Source organism: Dryobates pubescens, chromosome 2 (genome assembly GCF_014839835.1).
Source record: "Dryobates pubescens isolate bDryPub1 chromosome 2, bDryPub1.pri, whole genome shotgun sequence".
In the NCBI taxonomy this organism is placed as follows: domain Eukaryota; kingdom Metazoa; phylum Chordata; class Aves; order Piciformes; family Picidae; genus Dryobates; species Dryobates pubescens.
In genome coordinates this window covers 27,586,249-27,602,811 of record NC_071613.1, presented here as the reverse complement: position 1 = coordinate 27,602,811, position 16,563 = coordinate 27,586,249, and the positions used below count along the sequence as shown (strand labels likewise).

General features: G+C 39.5%; 1 protein-coding gene across 3 annotated transcripts in view; it reads right to left on the bottom strand.

Moving 5' to 3' along the window:
* The window catches only part of KLF7 (KLF transcription factor 7), a 412,385-nt gene that overhangs the window by 345,850 nt on the left and 49,972 nt on the right, over positions 1 to 16,563 (bottom strand). The window contains exons 4-6 of one of the 3 annotated variants that reach the window (XR_008462883.1): positions 12,148 to 12,360; positions 11,241 to 11,325; positions 6,566 to 6,870 (exon numbers count right to left, since the gene is read on the bottom strand). Coding sequence is in view for 1 of the 3 variants with exons in the window: in XM_009899053.2 (XP_009897355.1) it covers positions 12,309 to 12,360 (52 nt within the window). In the remaining 2 variants the exon portion in view is untranslated. Of the gene's footprint in view, positions 1 to 6,565; positions 6,871 to 11,104; positions 12,361 to 16,563 lie in introns of those variants that run through there. The other 2 variants (XR_008462881.1, XM_009899053.2) reach the window with 2 other exon arrangements.

Genomic DNA, 16,563 nt, shown 5'->3' with positions numbered 1-16,563 from the left:
CAAATAAAGATATTTAGGCATTGAATCCTGCCTGTGAATATGGGCCAAAGTGAAAGGTTTACAGTGTCACAGGAGTATCTGGCTTGGAAGACAAAGCCTCTTAACACCATACTACTGCTACACTCAGAGAAGCTTTGTTCCTCTCTTCTTCTCACATCATTTAAGTATAGGGGTAGGGGTAAGAGAATGTTCCTAAGGATTGTTTTATAGTATCACCAGGAAGATCAGAGGGAACTTAAGAACTTGGATATCCCTAAATACATGCGTGTATACACGTGCATAAATACATACACGTGTGTAGGGGACAACAGAGAAAATTGCATTAATGCTGACAGTGATTAGTTGTTCACTTTGACAGTTGCCAGCACACAAAACATATGTTGGTCTGGTTCTTAACAGATGTGTATCAACCTCCACAGCTGGCCATGCATGGCATAGCTATAGGCAGTTAGAATCAATAAGCCTTGAATTTAAGGGATTCAGAGGCTGTTTCATCCTCCGCTTCAAATAGTTCTGGATCAGTTGTGAGGCACATAGCTTGTGATGGAGGAGGAATAAAATTCCTTGATTTACCTAGTATTTTCACCATCCAAAATTTCCCCCAAAACAAAGGAAGCCCAAAACCATCACAAGCAGAAAGTGATTTTGGCCCAGGCACAGTGCCTAGCAATCTTTTGTGGGAATGGGGTTTCTGAGCAAGGGGAGAACTACACTTACAAGTTAAATGTAATGTGGTGATGATGGTCTTGGGCTAAGAAGGGAAATTTTTATCTGGCAGCATAAAATCCTGAAAAAGGAGAGAAGCTCAGAGGGTTTAATATCAAAAGTGATAGGCATATTTAACAAAAAAAAAAAAATAAAGAAAAAATAAAAATGAGAAAAATCTACACATTTAAGTTTTGTAAAAAGCATTTTTCTTTTTTTCAGCTCAAGTACCTCAGGAAAGAGGACACTTGAAGAAAGTAATGCATGTGACAACCTACTCCTAACCCTAGAAATGTATAAATTTTTCTTTTTTTATCTTAGACAATTCCCACAGCCTGACAGTGGGAGTTGCCCAGTGTGCATGATTGTGTGCTACCTGAACAATTTCAGAGGGAAGGAGTTCTTTCACAGTATCTCTTTTCCCTAGACTCCAGCCTAGGGAAGTGTCTAACAGCTATTCCTACTTACTTTTAAGAGCATGTATATGATAGTAAGCATTGTATTTTCTGTAAGTTCGAGGAAAACAAACTGGTTTTATGTTTACCTGCAATTGATAAGCTTCCATCCAATTTATGCCAGCTGAATACAGGCCAAAGAACCAGCAGTGCTGCCGTTAAGTTTCCTTCAGAAAGGTTGTTCCAGAGCTCTCAGGAAGTCCCTCTCACAGGTGGAGTGCAGAGGATTAATTTACACTAGAAGTATCTTTATCTAAACAAACAGACATATAACTGTCACAAAACTCAAGGCAGGTGAGATGCTAAAAGCTTACAGAAGTTTTCAAGGAACAGAGAAAGTAAAGGAACCTGGACCTTGTCTTTACAAGATAAAAAGATATAAAGTCAAAATTCTATTTGCAGAAAGAGTTCTATGTCATATATAACTCTGCATCTATACCATACAAATAGTTCAATACTTTGCCTCTACAACAAAGAGCCCATTTTTTAAAGCTTTGTTCTTGCATGGTAGAATGCCAAAAACTCTGTGACAACTGTTTGCCTCATGCTCTGTAAGAGTAACACCAGTGCCACACTGATGCAGCCAAAGCACTGTGTGGTTTGACCATTTGGAACACGAGCCCAAAATTTTGACCTGTGCCGAGCCCTTTTCCAGTGCTCAAGAGCTGGTCATTAGCATACACCCAAACACTACAAATTTTGTCCATCATCAAACACCCAGTACAACCCGAGTGAGAAGAGCAGCCATGGGCATCATTGTGACTTCTGTTTTGCAGCTTACCACAGGTTTCCCAGAAATGCTTAACACCACCTTAGCTTCTTTCACATTCAACTCATCCCCTGGACTGAGTCACCTCTGGATATAGCTCTGTGATGGGTTGAGGCTGATCCCCTCCCCACCACAGGCAAGAATGAGACTCAGACAAATGGATTGCAAAAAAAGTGGTGGAAAGTTTAAATGGAAAGCAGTGAATGTTTACAGAGAACCAGAAGCATAGTGACAAAAGAGATCCCAAAGCACACCCAGAAATATCCCATCCCCACTGGGGGTACACCTATAACTCCCAGTGCTCTTTCTTCTCTCCCCCCCCCCCCCCCCCCCCCCCCCACTCCACTGCTAGGCTAATTTCAGCTGGCCAGATCTGAGATTGCCCATTCCCCCGGCCCTGGGCCTAGCTAGGCCCAAAAGGCTGGGAGACATCTCCCCCCAGTTACCAGGTGGCGGTGAGGGAAGAAAAGAGGAAGTGCCAGGACCCCTGCTGAGATCTTATAGGGGATCAGGGTATTATGGGATGAAATACCTGGCTTCCTGTGTCACCCACTGGGCTGGACTCCTTTGGGACACAGGAAGTGTCCCTCATACGAACACAACGGGGGGCACCTAGCCCAAACTGCTACAGGCTCTCTTTGTTAGTTACAGAGGGAGTATAAATGAGTAGGTTAGAACTGTCATCTGACTTCCAGATGCAGATGTCAGGAGGGGAATGTTACCATCTGTATGCCTGACATAAACAGTTCTAGCAGGCTTCCCAACAGGACAAGTGAGGAATGTCCCAGTGTGGTAGTTTTAGGCTGTGCCTTGAAAATTTTTCACAGAAAAATTTGAACAGAAAATAGTAGAATGTAAATAAATCACCATTGGATGAAAAAGAAAAATCATGATAAGGTCTAAGTAATCCCATTGGACAGATGCCTAACAGAAATGTTAGTTTTGTACACTAACTTTCTCTCTTTTCAGCTTTCTCACTCTGGCAGATACTGACTTGTGCTTCTGCTGGCTTTGCTGACTTTGGCTGCATTGCTTTGTTGTGGCTAAGTATTAACAAACAGCTTGCTCACTCTGCTTTTCTCCTTTCTTCACTCCTTTACTGCGTACAGGAGGGAAGGGAGCAGGGAGGGGAAAGCTATTAGTAGCCTCCTGGTTTGTCCAGGAGGGGTCTTGTGTTGTTTATAAATTGTAAATATATAAAAATATTGTATATTTTATACATATTCTTTGCATTCCACATTTTAGACTGTAGTTTTGCTTGTAAATACAGCTTCATTTGCCTTCCAACTGAGCTGGTCTGGCAATTTTATGTTAGAGGGAATTTTCAACCCACCACACCCAGAAATGAAAGCCATCAAGTGGGCATCAGATGAGCCCTATCAGATGTTCGTACAGAATGCCCGTTGTGGTTGCTTCAGTGTGTGAGCACAAGACAGCAAAAACCTGAAGAGATACTGGCCTGACTTGAAAAAGTAATTTCATTTTATGCCATGATACTGCAAAGTAATTTTGCTCAGAGTGACTGTTTTAACTGCCTAAATACATTTTTAGTACTTGAGCATCCAAGCACTTGCAATTTTTCAATTACAGAGGGAGAATAAATGACTGAGGTGAGGGAAAGAGAACAAAAAGGCACTCCTGATACATAGACTGGAAGTGCTCAGGAGCCTCTAAGTCTGGTCCTGTTTTGATCACTGGATGACAAATGGTTTAAAGGTAGGCAGGGAAACATGATGTGTGCTCTCTGTGTCTTTTACAAACATAATACTGGCTGAAACCTTCAAACAGTGTAAACTGTCAAATAACAGAAGTCACTGACTCTAGCAGAAGCAGTATTACAAGCCAAATCTGTTCAGCTTTTAAGAATAAAAACCTCCTTCTTGAGCATCTTTTCAAAATCCCATGTGATATGGCATGAATATAAGCAACATTTGAACCATAATAAAATACATTTTAGCATATTCAAATCGGAAAATGTTATTCTGATAAGCGAAAGCATACCGAAAAGTTATATATCTTATGTCAATGACTGTTTACAGAACCATAGCCTTAACTGGTACTTAAAAACCATTTCACTGTTCACAGCAGTTTTCACAGAGAAATAATATACAAGGCACGCTCAATACTGTTGGGCCAAACACATTCTACTGTTTATTACACGTATTACATTCTTAAATAAAAATGCGTCACATAACATTTTTGCATAGATATCTTACAATATACCAATTTAAAAAAGAATTATGAAACAGACCAGTAACAAAAATAAATTTTTTTTCTTCATTAATAATTTTGTAACATTAACATACCACCATCATATAATACAAATAATATTTTTAAATCTTAAGACTTTTTGTACAGCAAAAAAACTGACAAAGTAATATATTTATATATATATATAAAAAGCTTAAAAAAAATAAAATGTCAAAAAAAGGCAGAACTGAGGGCTACAAGATTGGGTACTTCTGTGATATATTAGAAATACCAGAGTAGGCCTGAGAGAACGCGACCGAGGGCATCTACAAAATGCACTTGTCAGACACATCTGGTAAAAGAAAAATTATAGTGCAAAATGAAAGTCCTTCAAGCAATGTTGTTTGTTTTTTGTTGTTTCTCTCTCTTTTTTCTTTTTTTTTTCTTTTTTTTTTCTTTTTTTTTTAATTTTATTAGCAGGGAGCGTACGTAGTCCCTAAAAAAAATCCCCCAAACAAAAATCTAATGTGTAGTAGACATCAAGGTAGAAAGGTTTCAAAGAACTAGAAAGAAAACAGGCCACTTGGCAAAGTAAGAAAAAAAGTAATTCAGCCTGCATTATTGTCTTTTCAACTAGACGAACAGACGTGCTAAACTAAGGCCTTGTTTCTACAAGAAAAGCTGTCATGGTTTATATGCAGTGATTTTAAAACCAGGTACTTAAACTGGTGCAACAGCCTTCCAGTAGAGGTATCTTAATTGGATGAAGCATTTTTCACACTTCAGCATAACTGCATAGGATGCCAATGCAAACTCAATCCAGCAGTCAAGTAATAGGTGCAGCTACAAAGTGATTTTTAACTAGACAGATACTTTAACACAGGGCAACTTCCCTGGTAGAGACACGGCCTTGGTAACAAAACAGTGTTTAAACCAGTGTTTTGATCCACTTCCATGAATCTGACAGGCCTGGGATTTAAAACGCAGAGCGACGGGTAAGATCTGTGTTGCAAAATACAAAGCAAAGATCAGCCCTTCAGCCATCAGGCCTTCCAGGGACTGCATGTCAGCTTTTCCTTTCTCCAAAAGACCAACAATAAAGGCTAAAATTGTCACTTTTCTGCCCATTCTAATTCAGTTCTAGTGTGCACATGCTAAGCCCTAGTCCCTCTCCCTTCCCACCTCCCCTCCCCAAATTGGCAGCCTATTCATTCACAGTACACAGCAACACGTATTTCCAGTCGTGGTTGAACACCTCTCCTACAGAAGCTGACATGATTTCTAAAATGCAGTGGCAACAGCAAGTGCCCTCCCTAAATCAAAGCAATAGGCACGGTTGGCTACTACAAACTGTAAGTCAGTAGCTCAGTTTTCTTCTACTGTGTAAGTACATATGGTATACAGTTGTACATCTCCACCCAAGGCGAAGAACCATTTTTCTGGCAGTATATAGAAGTTAGGACCAAAGCACTTAAAAAAAAACAAAACAAAACAAAAAAAAATCATCAAAGCTTTCATTTTGAAAATTGCAAAGAGTTTCAACTTCAATTATTACACCAAAAATGCCATTAACAAGCATTAGGGAAAATTATAAAACCCTGTTTGAAAAATAATGCCTGCATTTTAAAGTTTTCAGGTAGGGAAACCCATTCTTGAGGTCATAAAGGCAGTTTACCCCCCCCATCTCCACGTTTTTGTGTATATAATTTATATATACAACTGTATTATTATATATATAACTTATATAGCATAAGTATGTCTTGGACTTCTTCCTCTAACAGAGAAGGAAAGTCTCAGCTTTATGAGGCAGATCTTGGTACCAGTTAGGCCAGATCCTACTATTTTCACAATGCTAAATCTTGCCACTGAAGCCAGCGTAGAGCTGTGGAGGAGAAAGACTGCAGTAGTCATCCCTAAACTGCTAATAAAAGGAGACACAAATGTGACAGAAGGAAGAAGAGTATCCAAGCTTGATATGGAAACAATCATTCAAGAAGGCATAAATTTAGTGCCATGAAAGACGGGCAAAGCTTGTCAATGTGTAGTTGTAGCATCCTGGGAGGAAATAATTTTCATTTTTCAAGCTAGAGTTATTGTTGAGCATTGCTTTTGTTCCTGGTACGTGGGGATCTTTGCAAGTGCAATTCTACGTGATATCAGGAAAAAGTACTTTAAGAGTGTTGGGTTAGAGGCATCGCCCAGGATATGAAAGCTTGAAAACAGTCTTATTGGATGGAATGACAGGATGTGACAAGTCCTGGATGAAATCAAGAATAAAAGCCCTTGATCCACTGGGTGCTGGCCTAAAAGCATTAAATTATTTACAAAAATTCCCTCTTTTTTTTTTTTTCTTTTAAATTTAAAGATTTAGACACACATCAAGGGAATAGGCAGAAAAAAGTAAACACTTAAGCAAGTCGGATTTTCATTAGTTTGTCAAAAGCACCTCTTCTGTACACAGATAAACAAACTATGTTAAACAGGAGGAGCAACCTTTGTGTTAGAGATAACTCAAAAGCCCAAACTATCTAGGGTCAGGACTGGTTCTGTAGGTATGAGAAAAGTCACAGGTAAGATACACTCCATCACTGCGACAATCATATTGATCAACTCCATTTCAGCCACACACCCCAGTGATTAGTTATCTTTTTACTCCTGAAGTGAAAATAGTTCCAAAAGCAAGGATCTGGGGGTTCCTCTTGCTTTCAGGTTCTTCTTTCCCCATCTGTGTTTGGTCAGTGTTGTGTTAGCCTAAAAAAAGAGGAAACCCAGTTCCAAAAAGTCTGAGGAAAATAAGAATTAAAGAAAACCAACCAAACAAACAACCCAAAAAGCCAAACAAAAAAAAATCCAAACAAACAAAAAAACCCAGATGAAAACAACCCCAAACATTTAATGTTCAGCTTTATAGAAATATGTTTTGGCTTAGATTTCAGATCCTAGAAATAATTTTTGAGATGTTACATGGGTCTTCCAGGCTGGCAAACTTGTTTTCTTAATACCTGGTTGGTCCCTGCAGTGGTGACACATCTCATGGTACAATATTGCTTCAAACTGGTTTGCTAAAGGTTTTGGTGTTGTGTTTTAATATTTCCTCCTCTCTAAATCTCCCTCACAAAGAAGCCTTATAAAGTTTAATAAGGATGAAACTATCAGAGTTTGGCAAAAACCCTGCAGGCTGTTCTGCCAGCACAAGACTGGGAAGGACTAGAACCAGTATACATTTAATCAGGGAGAGCTCTGAAATGAATCATAGAAACACAGAAAAATTAATGTTGGAAAGTACCTCAGGAGATCACCTAATTCAACTCTCTGTTTAAAAAATAGTTCAGTTACATCAGATTGTTCAGGGCCTTGTCCACAACACTGAAAGAATCTAAGATTTCAGTCCCTTCTTTCTCTTCTTCATTTGCCCTTTTACCCAAGCAATTCAATTTTCTGGCTATTAAAAAGAAAAAAAACAAAAACAAAACTGAACAAATAAACAAATAAACCAACCCGCAGTAAACAACTCTGGGATACTGTGGAATACTCTAGACTCTGGAAACCCCTTTTCTGTTAGACCAATCTTTACAAAATTCATGCTGTATTTTCAGTCATTCTTTATCTCCCAAGGGGAAAATGAAGCAGAACAAAGGTGCACTGAAGTGCTGCTTCAGTCTAAAAAATGACTAAAGTACAGTATCACGTGCCCTCGTATTTGATATAAGACACGTGAAACAATATTTATTTTTAGTTTAAGGGAAAACAGCAATGATTATGTTGGAAAAACAAGATTTTTTTTCTTGCCAGGCCTTGGGCTGGCAGCACAGAAAGTATATTTCTATAAGCATATTTTTATACACAGATGCAGCAAATTTTATTAGAAAACCTTTATACTGGTGCTTCCTAAATTACTTTTTTTGTAAGTCAGACTTCAAACTAGAACCTTGTCATAGTTATTCTCAATCAAATCATGGCAAAAACTAGAATAAATAAATTATATCAACACTGTAACATATGCAGCACATCTTGATCTGGAATATTCTGTCTGGTTTTGGTCTCTCCATCACAAGAAAATTATTGACATACTGAAGTGAATTTACCAGAGAGCCATTGTGGAGATCAGGTTCTGGAACACATGATGGCTGAACCTCAGGAAGAGAAGGGTAAGGGTAGATCTTATTGCTGCCTACAAATCCCTAACAACATATAGAGAAAAAGCCAGACTCTTCTCAGTGTGCACAGAGGAAGAAGCAACGAAAACAAGTTGCAGCACAGAAAATTACTACTTGACACACAGACTTTTAAATTTTTGTTTTGTTTTACCATAAAGCTTGTCAAATATTGGACCAGCTTGCACAGAGAGGTTGAGAATTTCCATCCTTGGGGATATTTAAAACAGCTGGATAGAGCCCTGAGCAACCAGCTCTGGTTGAGGGTTCAACAAGATGGCCTCTAGAGGCCCCTCCCTACCTGCATGATTCTATGATCGGCAGCTCTGCGCCAAAATATTGTTCAGCTATTCACAAACCCCCATTTGTTTTAGTTGCTTCCTCTATGTACACTATTTTGTTAAACTTTTGTCTCTATTTCTTCTCATCCAAGGTGCCATGACCTTGGAAAAAACAATCTTTCTTAAAATGGCTTCTCTTTTGCAAATAGGCAAATCTAGCATGAAGGAAACAGGGTCACACTTCTCCTTTCTACAGCTGGATAACTTAGTCCTCAACTATCACTAAATCATTTACTTATGGGTTTGCTTCCAAGAAGCCTTACCAAGAGGATTGGCCTTTCCTCATTATTCTGTTTCTACTCCTAGGTTACAAATAGAGGACAACTATGCAACTTTAGCAAGGAGACACAGACACAAAAAGGGTCTAGCTAGAATAGGTCAGACAAGTTTGAAGAGCACAGCTTAAAATACCTGTGAAGAAATAAAACTTGTCATTGTGAAAAAAATGAATTCTGAATTGTGTCACTAATCATACCTCTCCAAAATGGAGACTTCTTCTACAAAATACCAGCTATGGGTTAAGATTTTAATAATGACTAAGACACTTGCATATAAACACCCAAAACCTGAAGTCCAGAGATTGACCGAGCACACCATGTATAGAGGTGAAAAAGTTCTCCCTTTGCAAAGAAGAGATGGTGCAAAAGCTCAAAATTTGGCTTCAGAGTTCAAGACCTGCTACAATGAGAGCCAGAGGAATCTGGTTAAGTCTCTTATCCTCCTTTTTCCTATGTTTTCTAGGCTATTTGGATCCATGATTTAGATGAAGGCCTGCCTCTAGAACAAAATTATCAGAAACTTCAGGATGTTTTTTTTCCAGAGGGCCCTTGTTCTGCCATATTAAATAAGATGACAACAACACTAGAAATGACAAGTGGAAGTAAATAAACAGTGTTGCCTTTTTTTTTTTTTCCCCAGTTTTAAATAGTCTAGTACTTAAATTGCCACTTCATAATTAAGGTTTGTAGACTACTGATATGATGTCTAAAGGCAGGTGTGTTCAGAGGTCAAAGGAGAATATTTATGCAGGTTCACAGCCAATGAATATCATAGTGGTGGGTTTGAGAGCACAGATTTTTAGGACACCACAGTAATGAAATTCTAGGATTCTCTCAACCTTTTCGTAATCTAATGCACTGTCTGGATGCTCTACAGTTTCATACAGATGAGGTTTCAGTTCCCATTAGACACCTGGCAGGATGCTCTATATATTCCAACACAAATTGGATTCTAGGGCCCTCAGTCCCAGTAGAACAGCTGGGTGGAATGGCCATAAAAAGTATGCAAATACAGAAGTAGAGAAATACGAGATTGTCAGCAAGCAGTGCTCCACAATTTTAAAATGTATACATGTATATATAAGCATATATACATACACATATAGAGTATAGTTAGTTTTAAATCTTTGGAATAAATTCATGTTTTGTTCTCTCTCTTTCTTTCTTTTCTTTACTTCACTCTCTCTTGCTCTTATCATGAATGTTACATTACTGTCCCTAAAAGATGGTTAGATTTTGGTCCATATTTCATGCCATATGGGCCAGACATCATATTTCCCCCCTGTCCCCTAAGTGTTCAGTTGACAGTCACAGTGTTTTGTGAAAACTGTGAGAAAAAACAGCATCTTTTGAGCAAATTTAATCTCTCACTGGAACCAAAGGTTGCAAAACGCTGAGAATTCAAGTGCCAAGGATCTCGGTGATGGCTCTTAAGCATCTATTGAGTTTCTTGTTTGTTCTTTTTTTTCGCCTAAGAGTACAGTTTTACCTCCCAAAACATAAATTAAGGGAAATATTTAACAGTCAATGAGTCAAAACAGTCAAAGGGCAGTTGGCTAATACAGTATAAAAGAGCAGCAACCATTTATGGACCACATGCCACTTTGTTTCATTTCTAGACACGTCTTATAGGGATGTTCCCAGAATATACAAAATATACAACCTAATGACCACCTGCCTGCTTGCATAGGCCATTTTCATGGTCCTAAATGCAGTCTTTGGAGTCAGGGCCAGGGCCAGATAGTTTCAAATGCAAGTTACATTTTTTTGTGTTTGGTTGGTTTTCTTTTGTAATGAAGACTTTAATCCACTTTGAGCCATCAAAATCAAATTATCAATAGGGCTGAAGGGTGAGCATGAGACCTCCACTTCTCGAGGGTTCACAGAGTAGGCCGAAATGGACCTCTAGGCTAGTAATGCACTAGACCAATCATCTGGAAAAGTCTCACAGCTGTACGTAAAATCCAACCCTCCCTTCACTGGTCACATTGTTACATATTTTCACATAGGAGCAGGCTACAGCATCAACTTGATGAATAAAAGGAGGACTCTGATAAATTCTTTAAAAGGTTAATGCTGAATGAAGCCATTTTACTTGGAAGATGTTCTCAATTTCCCACTCAGAGACTGGAGGAGGATTTTTGGCTTGATTTTTTTTTTTTTTTTTTTTTTGAATTTTTTTTTTTGTGTGTAAGATACTCAACAAACATTAGCTTTAAATTAAAATGTCTGCAGGTGCTCTTTACACAAACAGAAGTCTAGTGTTTCAAATAGTTAATAGAAGAATAGCAAGAAAAAGCAACATAATTCATCTATAAGTCACTGTGGGTTGTGGCCAATATGCTCACATGATGTGGAAGGAATCCTGTAGTCATGCCTGTGTGGCCAGTCCCAGACCAATATCCAGGTGAAGACAAGGAGTTCTGAAGATCACTTGTTCGTGGAGAAAAGAGAAAAAATGTTTAAGCTTTCGAACCAGCTTTTAAAGTTTTTTGTTCAACAAATAAAGAAGAAGTCCTAGCTATGGCAATTAGGTGAGGCCTACAGAGATATTAGGTGCTGTTTCTCATGGGATTATCCCTTGGCCACTCAGCCATCATGGCAGCAGCTTCCAGAGTCCTTAGTGCATATGTTGTGCAATAGCCAAAACAAAAAGTAAAATAAAAACAACCAACAAAAATATAGTCCTCCATGAAGTCTACAAAAACTCAGGCCAAAAAGAGGGTATTTGTGTCACAAGTGTCACTCCACAGTCTACTGCCATTAAGGCCACTGGTATTGACTTAAAAGGATCTAAATAACTCAGTTCTAGGAAGAAGAACCAAATCCAAGACAGGTTCAAAGCGTCTGTGAGAAGTCTGATGCACTGAACACTAGGAATTCTCAGACAAAGAACAAATGAACCAAGAGGTTAATTTTGGCTACCAAACTGGGATTTGGTTTTCTAGGTCATTGTTTTCCCCCCATCTATTTAAAAAGAAAGTTAGTGCTACAAATATGCAACTTCAAGACAACATATTCTCCTACTGAGTTGCACTTAGAAGCAAGTTAAATAAGCCCATCCTACTGCTGTCCGCCTGCAAGGAAGCCTCCTGTTTTCTTTGATTTCCATTAGCAAAACCAGGAAACAAATCCAAGAGGGACGAAGTACTGTAAGCAATTGTTCCTTCTCATTCACTTCACATCTATACCATTTCCTTGCCTGCATCTTCTCCCATCCAGCTGGGGCAAGGCATAAAGAACCGATGTACGTACTGAAGTAATTGGGTGCATGACAGTGTGAGCGTGTGGCCTCTGTACAGAGAATTACACGTGATCAAGTCCTCTTCTCCTGCAAGGTAGTGTGTTGTAATTGAGTTCCACTTTCATCTCACAACACTTAGCTCAGATGACATCCATTCCAAGCTGACTGCTCTTTAGATGTGTCTCTTCATGTGGAGGGCGAGGTGATCAGACCTGGAAAAACACCTGCAAAATAAAACAAGTGGGAAATGAAATCAATACAGGATTTGGGGAAATGGAGTTCCTACTCCTTCCTCTTTATGTAGAGGAGGAAACATATATTCCAATTTCGAAGCATTCCTCAGATTGCCTACGAATCACGATGAAACTCTGTGATTGACCTCTCTGACCACAGATGGGTACCTGTCCTGGCTCTTCAGCAGCTAAACAGGCTACCCTTCTTTTTCAGGGATATTGCTGTTTATAAATATCTGAAGGGTGGATGTCAAGATGAAGGTATCAGTCTCTTTTTAGAGGTGCCCAGTAACAGAACAAGGAACAACAGGCACAAGACAGAACCCAGGAGGTTGCACCTCAGAACAAGAAGGCACTTCTTTACAGTGAGTGTGACGGAGCACTGGAAAAGGCTGCTCAGAGACGTTGTGGAGTCTCCTTCTCTGGAGGCTTTCAAAACCCATGTGGATGTGCTCCTGTGCAGCCTGCCCTAAGTGATCTTGCTTTGCAGGGGTGTTGGACTTGATGATCTCTGGGGATCCCTTCCAAACCCTAACATTCTGTGACTTTGATTATGTGATTCCTCTGTTCCGCTTCCTCTCTCACTTTTCTTTCACAGAGTTAGACATCAGGGAAGAATACTACACTACACACTTGTAGAACAAAATTAATTATTTAGTGTTAAAAGCATGTGTGTATAAACAAAATAATGAAATAAAACAAGACAATTTTGCTCAAGCACTCAGCAACATCAGTGTAGAAGAGACACCAGCTTTCTGAAGTGCCCAGTATGTGCACTAAGCACTGAAGTTTTGAAATGCCAGTTTTGAAAGCTGAATTCTTCTTTCTAACTCCACCAGGAAGGAAAGCTGTTTTAGAGTTGGAAGGCTGACAATTCATCAGGCTACATACCCCTCTCTTTCTCTCTGCTGGGAATTTGCACGGTAATACGTGGATGTTGATGAACACTATCTCCCTGAAGGATGTTGAGAAAAGATAAGGCATTATGCTTATTTTGTAACACTGAAAACTGAGAGACAGAGAAAGCAAGGAAATTGTAAATCACATGAAAAGTGTGATAAAACCAGGGGGGAAAAAATGCCAGGGCTTCAGCTTTCAACTTCTGTTTTTTATCCACACAGCCATTTTTCTCGATCTCATAAGAAAACAGTGTTTTGACATTCTGAACATGTAGATGGATGCTGATGAGATGGACTTAGAGCAGCAACCCTAGAGAACTAGTTGAGTTTTAGGGCTGGTCTAAACACTCCATTAATTGAGAATAAGGTAGGGCATGAATTTGAAATTAAACATCTATTCTTGATTAACTCCCTCTCTAAAGGCTTATGACTGCCTTCTTCTGAAATTACTTAATCCACTTGGGAAGTGGGTTAAGATACTCAGAATAAAACACGCTCCAGGAGAAGAGCAACACCACAAAGAGTTAATCAGGAATTACTATTCCAGAACAGCTGCACTGTAGTAGATGTGCTGCAGGGCACTTACAGCAGCAGCAACAGCAGCCCAAATTCAGGCACTTGACACCACCAAGATATTGCCAGAGTGATCAGGGGAGTAAGTTCTCAGGAGGCCAATGCTTTCTTCCCTGTCATTCAATACATACTCTGGTTTATCAAGACTGCCAGTAAGCAATAAATTTTTTTGACTTCGTACCCACTGGAAATGGGATTGAAAGCACCAATCCATTTCTTACTCACCATCACTGATGGACAAGCAGGCAGTGCTTCTGGCTGACTATGCCAAAGTCCTAAAATGGAGTCTGACTGTCAGAGCAGCAGGACTCAAGACACTCTCAGAAATTCAGTTTCTACTAGATACTTCAAGTTGAACACTAAAACCTAGGAGGTTTCCAAGTTCTCTGCAAATCTTGGCTTGTCTTCTTTGCACCCTAAGCCACAAAACAATGGCTTATTTATTTTAACTAATTGCAAAAAACATCTATTATAAATATTACACAAAACTCCACATATCTGTGGCTTTTGAGTAAATTGTTTTTGTAGGCTCCAAGGGCACCATGAAAAGTTCCTTCCAGAACTGACTTGTCTGGAATGTCTTTTCACTGGCCCACGGATTTGGAGTATAAAATAGCCACCAATACCGGTCTGAAGAATATCCAAATGGCTTAGTTCATACATGGGCACAGAATGTATATCCAAAAACATAGTACTTGAGTATTTCATATTTTTCAGAATGAAGAAGGTAAAAGAACAAATTGAACCACCCAGGGAAAAGAAAAAAAAAAGCCAAACCAAACAAAAACCCCACAAAAACAAACAAACAAAGGCACTCAATCCAAAGGCAAACACCCAGCAGATAAATGCTGTAAGCAGAGAAAGGCTGAGAAAGAGAAGATCTATGAAGACTAAGAGATTTTAAACAGGAGATCTTTTCTGTCCTGCTGGCAGTATTTCCCTGCATAGGCAACCTGTCTACATCTAGACACACAGATAAGCAATCAAGGTGTGTGTTTCTAAGACAAAGGAACCTTCTAAGAAGACAACTTTCACTAGAAAACTAGATACTTCTCTTTTGTGGATGAGCAAAGCTCTGGTCAAGTTGGCGCTTCTCTACTGATTTGAAGCTGCTTACAAAGGGGTTAATACCTTCAGAATGGCAAAAATTAAAAGGAAAGACTTCAAATTAGGATGAAGACTGCATTCCTTCAAGCTCCTACATGAAACACAGCAAGACAGAGAGGAATTTGACAATGGACATTTGGCTTTCAACACAGCAGGCTCAGCACAGCTAGAATTTTCTAGCCCTGAGGTGCCAAAATACACCCTTGGACCAACATCTCTCTCGTCAGTCTAAACTGAGAAAGCAGCATGCTCTGGCTACAAGGTCTGCCAAAACAAAACAACAGCTTGAGTGGCTGCCAAAAAAGATATGCACCAGCTGGCACTTCAGTCTAGGACTAGTCGTAAGACCACCACCCATGCATGGCTTTTCTTCTCCAATTGTGTCTATTATAGATGCAACCCAGGAAGTAGTATGCTGAATCACAGCAATGCAAGATCTGTTAAAAATATGGATCCAGTACAACGTTTCACATCACTAACCACAGTATTAGCATCTAGGACATTTTTCAGCCCTATAACACTTTTTATAGCTAGTAAAATGGTACCATATTTGCTAGTTTATAGCTAATAAAATGGCATAATACTAATTCTTCACATTCTCCTGCTGACTAATTTGGTTAGTTCTATCTTGTGGTAAGGCTGGTGAATGCAGTCATTTATTTCAACAGTAAAACAGTCCCTACAAAATTCTGTAGCTAAATCACACTTTAAAAAAAGGCTATTGATCCATGGACAAACTTTTTTTTTTTCTTCTGGGACTGAAGATAGCAGTGAAAGAGGCTCTACAGGATAAGCCATCAAAGGAAACTCCTTCCCTCACAAAAATAAAGAAATAGTAGCTTGCTGCCCTCTGCTCCTGCATGTGAGACAAGACCTTGATCCACACCTCTGGCTTCATACCACTTTCATTTCCTGAGCAGCTCCATATAGCATATGTGGGTCCATCACAATCTTCCTCATTGTCTCTCCCTGAGTGCAATTCCTCTTAGAAAGGAGAGTTTGTGCTAGAATAAGATACGCTAATTCTGAAAGTCATACAGTGATGTGTGATACATAAATTCCCTGCTCGAAAACATGATTTCTTCCTTTCTCTTTTCATTCTATCTCCTTAGCAACACAGTACTGCTCAGCACTGAAGCCTCTGCAGGAGATAAGAGGGAAGGTAACTAAGATGAGAAGAGAATATATTGCTCAGCCATCTTCTTTTAGCAGCTGTGGATTCTCCACTGTGGGATGTGTTCATTTCACAGAATCACAGAATCAGTCAGGTTGGAAAAGACCTCCGAGATCATCAAGCCCAATTGATCACCTAACCCTAACTTATCAACTAGACCATGGCACTAAGTGCCTCAACCAGTCTCTTCTTAAACACCTTCAGGGATGTCGACCCCACCACCTCCCTGGGCAGCCCATTCCAATGGCCAATCACTCTTTCTGTGAAGACCTTCTTTCTAAGATCAAGCCTAAACTTCCCCCTGCACAGCTTGAGACTGCCCTCTTGTTCTGTTGGTGGTTGCCTGGGAGAAGAGACAAACCCCCACGTGGCTACAACCACCCTCCAGGTAGCTGTAGACAGCAATAAGGTCTTCCCTGAGCCTCCTCTTCTCCAGGCTAA